We start from the raw sequence: 11904 nt of genomic DNA on the forward strand, positions 1-11904 counted from the left end.
ATCCCAGCCCGTAGACTGCCTCCTGGGCAACGACCTCGAGAGTTCCCCGTGGGGACAAGTAGAACGAAGAGCCCATCTCGAGATGATGGGCCTACCCGAATGGGTCTGCGCCACCACGCGCTCCATGACCGCACGACTGCCTCTCTCCGAGGGCGTTGAGGCCCCCCCACCGAACACTGTCCCCGAGAAACGGGACACCCTACCAGAGACGGACAGCCCTCCGCCGGAAGGAGAAGAAGCCACTAACCCGGGCGAGGGGTCCGAACCTTCCGCCCCTGAGGCCCTGACCGAGCTCGGAGAACTGCCCGAGATGGCCCAGTGGCGCTGTGAGGGAGGTCCCTCCCGTGAAGAGTTCTGCCAAGAACAGGCCACCTGCCCTTCCCTCGTGGGACTCCGTCAGCAAGCCGAAGTCCAGACCGCCGGTGACCGGACCGGAACCCACTGGGTATATTGGGACAATGGACTCCTATACAGTGAACAAAAATCCGCAGAGCTAGGTGCAGCCCGAGTGCTGGTAGTGCCCCTGCGCTTCCGAAACCTCCTCCTGGGCCTTGCCCACGATGTACCCTTGGCAGGACACTTAGGCCAAGACAAAACATATCAGCGATTAGTGACCCACTTCTACTGGCCCAAGATGCGAGCGAATGTGGAGGCCCACTGTAAATCCTGCCTCACGTGCCAAGGCAGTGGGAAAAGTGGCGGAAAGCGCAAGGCTCCATTGCAACCCTTCCCCGTTGTGAGTACCCCGTTTGAGCGGGTTGGCATCGACATCGTGGGACCCCTGGATCCGAAGACCGCCCAGGGCCACAGATTTATCCTCGTCCTGGTGGACCATGCCACCCGCTACCCCGAGGCCATTCCCCTCCGCACCGTGACGGCTCCAGTGGTGGGCCGGGCTCTCATGGGGATCTTCTCCCGTGTGGGGTTCCCTCGCGAGGTTGTGAGTGATCGCGGCACTAACTTCATTTCCCGCTACATGAAGTCCCTGTGGCAGCAGTGCGGAGTAGCATATAAGTTCACAACCCCCTACCACCTCCAGGGCAACGGCCTGGTGGAACGCTTTAACAGAACCCTGAAGGGGATGATCCTGGGCCTCGAGGAGCCCCTGCGCCGAAGATGGGATGTCCTCCTCCCTTGCCTCCTGTTCGCATACCGGGAAGTTCCCCAAAAGTCCCTGGGGTTCAGCCCATTCGAACTACTATACGGACACCCCGTCCGGGGGCCCCTGAGCCTGGTCAAGGAGGGCTGGGAGACAAGCCCCCGGGGGACCCCCCCTGATGTGTTCCGCTACATCCTGGCGCTCCGCAACCAGACCCGGAAGTTCAGAGAACTCGCAGAGGCTAACCTCGAGGCCAGCCAAGAAGAAATGAAGCGCTGGTATGACCAGAACGCAACTCTGGTCGAGTTCCAGCCGGGCCAGCAGGTCTGGGTCATGGCCCCGGTGAAACCCTGCGCCCTGCAAGACAAATGGACTGGCCCCTTCAAGGTGATCGAGCGGAAGAGTCAGGTCACGTACCTGATCGATGTGCAGTCCCCGCGGAACCCCCTCCGGGTTCTCCACGTGAACCGTCTCAAGCCCAACTTTGTGAGAACGGAGTTGAGTTTGCTCCTGGCCACCGACGATGGGGCGGAAGACGACACGGAACCCCTGCCCGACCCCCTGTGCGCTAAAGAAATAGATGGCTCCGTGGAGGGAGTGAAACTGTCGACCACCCTCACTCCCCAACAGTCCGACGACTGTCGCCAGCTGCTCAGACAGTTCGCCGACCTCTTCTCCCTGATCCCGAGGGTCACCGACTGGTGTGTCCACGACGTGGACACCGGCGACAGCCCACCTGTGAGACACCGAGCCTACCGGGTGCCTGACCGGGTCCGCACCTGCATCAAGACCGAAGTACAGAAGATGTTGACCCTTGGAGTGATCGAACCCTCCGATAGCCCCTGGGCCAGTCCGGTAGTCCTGGTCCCGAAAGCGGCCGCCCCTGGGGTCGCCCCCGAACTAAGATTCTGTGTGGACTACCGGGGGCTCAATGCAGTCACCCGCACGGACGCCCATCCTATCCCCCGTGCAGACGAGCTCATCGACCGCCTTGGGGCCGCTCGTTTCCTCAGCACCTTTGACCTGACCTGCGGGTACTGGCAGATTGCGCTCACGGAGGGAGCGAAGGAACGCTCCGCCTTCTCCACACCCGATGGACACTACCACTTCAGGGTCATGCCGTTCGGAATGAAAAATGCCCCGGCCACCTTCCAGCGGTTGGTAAACAAGGTCTTGGCGGGACTCGAGGGGTTCAGCGCAGCGTACCTTGACGACATAGCCGTATTCAGCTCTCAGTGGCACGAACATCTCCAGCACCTCCGGCAAGTACTCCTGGCCCTGCGCCAAGCCGGCCTAACCGTGAAAGCCAGCAAATGTCAACTCGGGCAAGGCTCCGTGGTCTATCTGGGGCATCAGGTGGGCAGCGGGCAGGTCGCCCCCCTCCAACCAAAGATCGACGCCATCAAGTCCTGGGAGCCCCCCACCACACAGACGGAAGTCCGGGCCTTCCTGGGCCTCACAGGATACTACCAGCGGTTCATTAAGAACTATGGAAGCCTCGCAGGGCCTCTCACGGAGTTGACCTCCAAAAAGCTCCCGAAGAAGGTGCAGTGGACCCCCCCGTGCCAGCAAGCGTTCGACGCCTTGAAAACCGCCATGTGCACTGCTCCGGTACTCAAGGCCCCCGACTACTCCCAAGAGTTTGTGGTTCAGACCGACGCCTCCGAACACGGCATCGGGGCCGTCCTCTCGCAGTTCAACGACAAGGGCATCGATCAACCCATAGCCTTCATCAGCCGAAGGCTGCTGCCTCGAGAACAGCGCTGGAGTGCCATAGAACGAGAGACCTTCGCCGTAGTCTGGGCCCTCAAGAAACTACGGCCCTACTTGTTCGGAACCCACTTCCGAGTGCAGACGGACCACCGACCCTTGCAGTGGTTGATGCAGATGAGGGGAGAGAACCCCAAGCTATTACGATGGTCGATCTCCCTCCAAGGGATGGACTTCACCATCGAGCATCGCCCCGGGGCGGATCATGCCAACGCCGACGGCCTGTCCCGATTCTTCCGCTTCAGCGAGGAGAACCCCCCAGTGGATGGGTAGTTCTCCACGCCTTTCAGCTGGGGGGGACGCGTGTGAGACCGGCCTCACGGCGTAGGCCCTCCCGACCATCCAGCCAACCTGCAACCACCCCACGACACGACATCTCCGACTCCGGCCGCCCCAGCCACACAGACCCGAGGGCCGGCCAGAACCCCGCCAGCCTCGACACCCTACCACGCATGCCCGACCACGGGAGCAGGACCCCCCCGAGCCAGACCAAGAGGCACCAGCCCAGTCACACCTCGGATCGCCTTCCCCCGGGAGGGCTTGATCGGCCACCCGGCCCCTGTGGCGTAGGCGCCTCGCCTGCCGAGCGTCTGGGGTCCCTCCCCGAACCACCTGAAAAGACCAAAGGAACGAGCAGCCGGAAATCCCGCCGCACCCCCTCAGTCACCAAAGCCCCTCTCTGCGAGGACTCCGGACTTCAAAGGGCCTGGGGAGTATAATAAGGGGTGCCAGAGAGACGGGAGCTAGAGAAGACCTGGACCCAACGGAGCCCTGCTGACGCTGTCGCGGCTCCTGAACACCGAAGCACCTGGGCCTGCTGAGTGACTCGCGGCCCCCGAACGCTGGACCATCTGAGCCCGCTGAGCGACTCGCAGCTCCCTGAACTCTGAAACATCTGAGCCTGCTGAGTGACTCGCGGCCCCCGAACTCTGAACCATCTGAGCCTGCTGAGCGACTCGCGGCTCCCTGAACTCTGAAACATCTGAGCCTGCTGAGCGACTCGCGGCCCCCGAACTCTGAACCATCTGAGCCTGCTGAGTGACTCGCGGCTCCCCGAACTCCGAACATCTGCGCCTGCTGAGTGACTCGCGGCGCTCCCCTTCAAGAAGAGTGGCCAGACATCGCCAGGAGAAGCAACCCCCTCCAGCTCGAGGATTGTGAGCTGTCCACCGAGCACTTGGCAGAGACACTTATTCAAAGACTGACCCGCTACCCCATTCCCTACCACCGATTTGTAGCCCCGTGGGCCACTGATGTACTACTCGCAATTTGGATCATAAAGATCCCTTGAACCCTTCGATAAACGAACCTATCGTCTTACAAGAAAATACGTTGTGGTGTCCATCTGTTCGTAGTGTCAGCAAGGTGTGCGCGCCTGGTTCGGCCTAGTTGGGGAGAGGCGGGTCAAAGGGGTGGGCAAGACGTGTATCGAACCCCTCTCCGGCGAACGCCTTTCCAACACTGCCTGAGCTTTGTCCAGGGTCGTGAAGGTGCCCACGTATTTCGCCACATCTTTGACGAAGCGGTCGCCGAATAGGTTTCCGTCCGCCAATGGGCCAGGCTCCGCCGCCGCCAACTCCGTCAGGTTAGAGTCCATGCGCATCAGGATGGACTTCCTGCGCTCCGTGGAGATAGCGCAGTTGGCATTACCTAATAGGCAGATAGCCCGCTGGGTCCAGCCCACCAATACATGGGAATCAATAGCGGTTTCCGATTCCTGCACCTCTAGAGCCATCTCCAATATCTTGGCTAGGGGACCGACCACATCAAGAAGCTTGTCTTGGCACCCTCGCCAGGCGCGATCTATACCCTTCTTGGGGTCCTTGGCAAACTTTTTAAGGAAAGTTAGCAGACTGGAATCAATTTCTGGCGTTTCCGCCACCTTGTCCGAAAGATCTGGTCGGGGACATTTAGACCGCAGTCTGTTGCGCACTTCCTTGTCAAAGCTCTTGCGCAAATTCTCATGGAGGTACGCAGCCACCTCCGGGGCAGGCAACCATTCCGAGGATCTAGGGTGAACAATATCCGAGGGGTTGAAGGTGAAAGGCGTAGGGGCCGTCTGTGGAGTCTCCACATTCTTAACCTTCCGATATTTCTTCTTGGGGGGGGAATCATCAGGGGTGTCCGATGAGGTGGAATCAGGTTCCGAATCAGTATCCTGAACCCTCTCCCTCTCTGTCGCAGGGCGCGGGAGTGACGAGTAGGAAGCAGAATGAGGCCAGGACTTAGGCCGTGGCTCCTCTGCCGGACCTTCAGCTGGGGTAGTGAAGCCATGATGCTTCGCGAACCTCTCCAATTGCCTAGAAATAGGCTTCAATGCAGTCGCCAATGCCTGCTGCACAGTTCCCGGAACTGCCTTCTCCAGGGCCTTGTTGACTGACTCCTGCACAGAAGCGTCCAGGGCCTAAACAATATTATCCTCGATGGCAGGTGTACCCACCTCCTCCTCGTACAAGGTGTCATCCTCCTCATAGTGCACCCAATTTTCCATGGTGGAACCAAATTTGTAGACGTACTTGCTCATAAGGCAAAGTAAGGAGGAGTAAAAGGGGGGGGAGCCAACCCACAGCACCACAGCACCGGTACCTAGCTCCTCAGCCAAAGCTGTATCCCAATTATTACAGCCCACAGGGCGTAGTGGAGCCAAAAGAGCAAGAAAAGATCCAAGGAGGTGTGCTCCCTCCAGGCCTAAGTCGTTTTACAGCCAGCCAGGCGTAATAGGTGCTCTCTGTATGGAAATCAGCCTGGAATGGCTAAAAACGAAAGAAAAATGACAGAAAACGGGCAGTTACGACGTGCGTAGCGCAAATCCTACCAAAATAGCCCAATTGGGCTACGCACGTGGAAACCTGAAACAAAGCGAAAGTGACTGGCTCCCAGCGCACCGGCTTATTAGCTACGTTAAATAATGATATGCACCCACCGAAGGCGGGGCGGTACCGTGCTATTTTTAGAAATTAAGTGCTCAACGCGCTGATATGCAAAATGCCAGGCGCGCTTGACAGAATGCGAAAATCGGCGCGATGCCTCCACGCATCGAGCGCCGTACTCAGGGAACTCCTCTAAGCCCTAAAACATCCCCGCTCCCAGCGGGAGCTCCGTAGCGCCGAGGCGCGACCTCCAGCTCGACCCGCAAAGTCGGGCAGTTATGTCAGAAATGCAAAGCGGCATTAGACCTTAAACAATATAACACAGCGCCGCTGCCATCAAATAACACATTGTGAGACCGGCCTCGTGGCGTGGGCCCTCTCGACCAGTAAGCGGCCCCTGCAACCACCCCTGTTCCCCCGGTATCACAGACTTCTGGCCACCATGGTCCGAGATCCCCGATGGCCGGCCGGGGCCCCAGCAAAACCTAGACACTACCGCGCATGCCCGGCCAAGGGAGAGAGAAACCCCCCCAAGCAAGACCGGGAGGCGCCGTCTCTGTCACACCTCTGATCTCCTCCCCAAGGAGGGTTTCGATCGGCCACCATGCCCCCGGTGAGCGGGCGCCTCGCATGCTGGGTGTCTGGAGTCCCTCCCAGACCAACCGCAACAGATCAAAGAGCCGAGCGGCAGGAAATTCCAACACACCGCCCCCAGGCACCAAGACCCCTCTCTGCGAGGACCCCGGACTTCAAAGAGGAGGGGGAGTATAACAAGGGGTGCTGAAGGGACAGGCGGCAGGGAAGACCTGGACCTACGAGAGCCCTGCTGACCTGGTCGCGGCTCGACCAAACTCTGAAACCAAGAACGCTACCTGACCCACGGAACCATCTGAGCCCTGCTGACTTCGTCGTGGCTCCCCGAACTCTGAACCATCTGAGCCCTGCTGACGCCGTCGCGGCTCCCCGAACTCTTAACCATCTGAGCCCTGCTGACGCCGTCGCGGCTCCCCGAACTCTGAACCATCTGAGTCCTGCTGACGCCGTCGCGGCTCCCCGAACTCCGAACCATCTGAGCCCTGCTGACGCCGTCGCGGCTCCAGAGAAGTTGAGAATATCTGTGCCTGCTGAGAGACACGCGGCGCCCCTATCCTGAAGGACCGGCGCAGATTGCCGAGTGAACCCATATCCCCCAGCTCGAGGATTGAGAGCTGTGCGAAGGATATTCCGCAGAGACACTGAACTTAAAGACTGTCCCGCTACCCCAATACTCCCATAACGAGACTACCGACGCTTGTAGTATTGAACCACCAGCTGTATCACGGATCATAAAGATCCCCCGAATCCACAGATAAAGTATACTGTCTTACTGAGAACTACGGTGTGGTGTCCATCTGTCGAGTAGTGTAAGCTCAGCGCGTGCGATCCTAGGGACGAGACCCTTCCAGGAAGGGCCTTCCCGCCGGTGCTCGGCCTAACTCTGGGAGAGGTGGGTCAAAGGGTGGTTAGGAACGTATTCCGAAGCCTCCCGGAGAACGCCCCTCCAACACGCATCAATCCGTTAAAGTAACACATTTAGCATGTCAATAATCGAGAGCTCAACTTATCTGTCTGCGTGAGCAGCAAAGAAAGAGGACTGGTTCCGGTATTACTGGCTCTTATGGGGCTCTGCAGGAAGTGATGTGGTGCATGCATCATGGGAAATGTAGTTTGTTTTGCATAAGAAAAGTTTTCATTGGCTGCTGTGAGTAGCAATAAATAAGAAAGAGAAGCATAATACGAAGCCTCCGGTCCTGTAATAGAATCACTGAATATTCAGCCAAAGCCAAGAATTGAAGCTGGTTCCCCGGTTGCAAAGTTGACAGAACACCACATCCTGAGTAGAGGGAGGGTGGCAGGCTGAAGCCAGTATAAGAACTGTAATTTCCGTCCATTTATCTCAGAAATAGTGCTGGAAATTGCACCTAAAGACACCAATTAAAAAAAAAATCTTGGGAGGAGAAGCCACCCCCCAAGCCCTCCTCATAAACGTCGGGCGTGCTGGCTTCACTTGCGGTGTAATTTGTTTCTGGCTCTTACGCCACCACTTCTAAATCCCAGCAGCCAGCACTGCTATATTGACAGCCATGGGGGGTCATATGGGGGGCTTCGCTGAGGGGGCTGAACGTGGTATCTCTTTAAGTCACGTGACTGTGTGAGCAGTCGGAGCAGGTGATGGCAGGGGTGACAGGTGACGAACACGGAGCTCTCACTAAGCGCCTTTTGTTCCTTCTTCCAACAGGGCGGAGCTCCGGCAACTGACGATGAACCTGGAACACGCGCTCCTGGAGGGAAAGAAGCTGAGAGGCGCCGCAGACACACTGCGGAGAATCGCAGCCGACCTGGACGGATTTCATCGCAATGCAACAATAGCAAACACTGTCGGGATCTTCGCGGGTGTTTCTGGGGGACTGCTGGCATTGGGGGGGCTGCTCCTTGCACCTTTCACAGGGGGGGCATCCCTCGACCTCTTCTCCGCAGGGAAACGCAAAATAGACAAAGAGAAAATAGAGGGGCTCTTGAGGGAGTGTGAAACGGGGCTGGAGAAAATAAAAGAACACATGACGGCTGCCAGCCAGCTGGCAGAGGAAATAACTAGAGATGCGTTTCTTGGTATAGACATGGATGCGGCCTGGTGTATTGGGGGCCTGGGGGTCGGAGTCGGCCAGGCCGGTCTCCATCTCACCAAATTAGTGAAAACCATCCAGGTATTGAACACTGGCAGCCTTCTAGCCAGAGTAGCCGGTCGGATTGCCGAGTTCGCCACTGTGTTCGTAGTGTATCATCTACTCGGTGTGATGCGCAGTGAGAAGAAGCTGGATAGGAGGAGTGACCTCGCAAGAGCCATCCGCGAGACAGAGGGTGAGCTGCGGGCGGTGCTCACAGAGCTACAGGTACCCGACATTGAACGCACTGTGCGAGAGCTGAGAGCGACCCTCAACCAATAAACAACTAGGGCCCTCTGCCACCCACACTCCCTCCCCGGCACCCCGTTTCAGAACAGACAAGGGGCGAATCACACAAGTACTTACGAGTGAGGGAAGCGACTCTTACCCACCCCGACAAGTCGTTGAGCGTGCACCGCTGTCCGTGCCAGAGCACCCACAGCTCAGTCCTTCCTGTTTCTGCCGTGTGTGAATATTCACACGTTTGATGTTTTCAGGCCCTGTCACTCAGACATGTAACAGTATGTAAAGGGGCACTAGGGGGGGCTCTTTCACTTGACTCTGAGACCTGTGCCCTTGCGGGTTGGATCTCGAGTCTTTATTTGACACGCTGATGCCTTCTGGGTGTTGTAGTCTTTACTTCACATGACATTCATTCCCAGGCAGAGCCAGGAGTCTGGACTCTGCTTAATGGATCAAATACTAACCAAGCTATCACAGGAAGCTGGACAATGTACACGGGCACTGCCATTACCACATATGGACCAGCATGACGCGCTCTTAACCAGCACCTTAGGATTTTGTTATTCTACACTGAAGTGACTGACTTCTAGCCACCCCCAAACTCCACACCCGAAGAAACTGAGGCACAGAAGCCACTCGCCCAGCTTGTTTCCACAAATAGCATAGTTTTGTACCGAGTTCCTTGAAGAGGTGAATCAGTGCACTATGTGGAATAATACAGACCTCCCAGACATCCTCCCTGCACGACAAAGTCCAGACACCTGAACAGACCTCTCTGCAGACAATAAGGCATGGCACCGCAGACTCCCGGCCCTTGTGCAGCATCCATCCGCTCTCCAGGGGGGTGAGGGCACCACAACAAGCACCGTCACACAGACAATCCCACAGGATCACACATGTGGAAGAAGTCTGACAGCACAGCAGACATCTCTACAGCACTGCTGTGGTAACATGTGGGGCACTCGGTCAAAGCACAGGCAAACATCTGGGCTGGTTTCCGTAATGCAGAGTTCAGCACAGGGCCACTGGAATTATGCGGCAGGGGAGGGACCATTTATGCAGCAATAAAAGGCAAATTATTTTGTCATTTTTAGGCTTGTTAATATTGTTTGAGCATTGGTTGCATCTCATTTAAAACCCAAATATAGCAATGACCAATAGAAAGATGAACAGTTCACCTCTGCACAGGGCCTTCCACTGCGAGTAACACTTGCAGCTGCATTTCTTTAAAACTTTTGAACCGTTTGAGTTAAAAATACAATTTGCTGGGGTAGCATCTGCAGACTTTGCAGCAGATGAAGAATTATGCGGCAAATCTATAATCATGCGAATAACACTGCAGCCGCTACAATCGCATAATTCCAGTGGCCCTGGTTAAGCATAAGTAAAGTGGAGTATTCTGTTATATGTACCTGTCACTGGCTCCACATCTTTAACAGGCAAACTATTTCAAGATGAGCCCATCACCCTAAAGGAGACAATTTAAATATATTAATGAAACGGGAGCTTCGAGGTCCCATGCAGGTCACTCTTAGATCCCAAGCTTTCACCTGGACAGAGACGCGCAATGCAGCTCCACTCCTTCAATTTCCATGGGCAAAGTGTATAGAAAATCATACATTATAGCCTTTATTTATGTCCATCTTCAGCAGGGAAGTCATATATAATTAGTTAAAGAGGACCGTGAGCTTTTATTTTAGGAAGAGAGAGCATGGGCCGGTCTCACGACTCTGGCTGAAGAGCCAATCAAGAGCCAGAAAAGTGACCCACGCCAGGCGTGGCCCCTCGTTGGTTCGCCCAGTTAAATTGTCAGGGACACGGGAAGCCATACTGTGCACAGCTTGTGTCTACCAGACACAGTGCTGGGTAACCAACTTGTTTATGGATGGAAAGGTGGTAGCATGAGTTCAGCAATGCCAAATAAATGATTACTACAAGAATTGATTGTGTCAGATAAACATGGAGTTCAACTGTGCCAAATAAATGATTACTACAAGATATGATTGTGTCAGATAAACCTGGAGTTCAGCTGTGCCACATAAATGATTACAACAAGAAATGATTGTGTCAGATAAAGATGGAGTTCAGCTGTGCCAAATAAATGATTACTACAAGAATTGATTGGTCAGATAAATATAGAGTGCAGCTGTGCCAAATAAATGATTAGAAGTAGAAATGTTTGTGTTGCATAAAGATAAAGTTCAGCTGTGCTAAATAAATTATTTGGACCAGAAATGATTGTGTCAGATCTATATATAGAGTTCAGCTCTGCTAAATAAATTATTACTACAAGAAATGATTGTGTCAGATAAAGATGGAGTTCAGCTGTGCCAAATAAATAATTGGTAGAAGAAATGATTGTGTCACTTAAATATGAAGACAAGGTGTGCCAAATAAATGTTAACTGTAAGAGATGAATGTGTCAGTTAAATTATTGAGTTCAACGGTGCCAAATAAATAATTTGCACTAGAAATGATTGTGTCAGATAAATATGGAGTTCAACTTTGCCAAATAAATGATTGGTGCAAGAAATGATTTGGCTATATGAATATGGAGATCAGCTGTTCTAAATACATGGTTATTACAAGAAATATGATTTAAATAAATAATGAATATGTCTTTCTTTAGCTGGAGCTAAAATGTGGAAGGCTGTGAGAATAGAATAGAGAGAAAATGAAAAAATTATAAAACGTTAAAGCACAACGTACTGTGATCAGCCATGAGACTCAAAGTGCAACCAGTTACACGCACAGGAACATTGGTGGATCCTGATTTTAGAGACTTATTTACATGACTTGCATTTTCTGACCCTGTGCCAGGTTCATTTGATGTGTTTTAGAGTCTTGAGGCAGAGATATTACAAGAGCTCTTGTCACCAATTAATCATAAGTATATATAATTATAGAGAGGAAGTGAGCGCTCTGTCACCTCTCTTCAGTCACTGGCAGTCTTGGGCTGATGAAGGTGAGCCATTACTTGGATTGGCTGGCTGTCAAGTCCATGGCATTTTGGGGATGCTTCCATCCAGTAGTCCTTTTCTCACATTGATTTATGGTTGTAGCATTTCCATTCCTGTGTTCTTCGACATGTACTTTCTTAGCTGGCTCAACATTTTAATTGTTGATTTACATCTTTGTGGCTTCCTGTTTGGATGGATAAATCTATCTTAAAATGAAGTCATAGTGTCACTATTAGCTTTTGTATATTAATTTGTTATAT

General features: G+C 54.1%; 1 protein-coding gene across 1 annotated transcript in view; it reads left to right on the forward strand.

Annotated features, from left to right (window-relative positions):
• LOC146859450 (uncharacterized) overlaps nucleotides 1-11291 on the forward strand; it is a 144144-nt gene extending 132853 nt beyond the window's left edge. The window contains exon 2 of the mRNA XM_085650168.1: nucleotides 8018-11291. Within this exon, the coding sequence (XP_085506294.1) occupies nucleotides 8040-8723 (684 nt within the window). The 5' untranslated portion in view covers nucleotides 8018-8039 and the 3' untranslated portion in view covers nucleotides 8724-11291. The remainder of the gene's footprint in view (nucleotides 1-8017) is intronic.
• The last annotated feature ends 613 nt before the right edge of the window (nucleotides 11292-11904 follow it).

The sequence above is a fragment of the Triturus cristatus genome, chromosome 3_2 (genome assembly GCF_964204655.1).
Source record: "Triturus cristatus chromosome 3_2, aTriCri1.1, whole genome shotgun sequence".
In the NCBI taxonomy this organism is placed as follows: domain Eukaryota; kingdom Metazoa; phylum Chordata; class Amphibia; order Caudata; family Salamandridae; genus Triturus; species Triturus cristatus.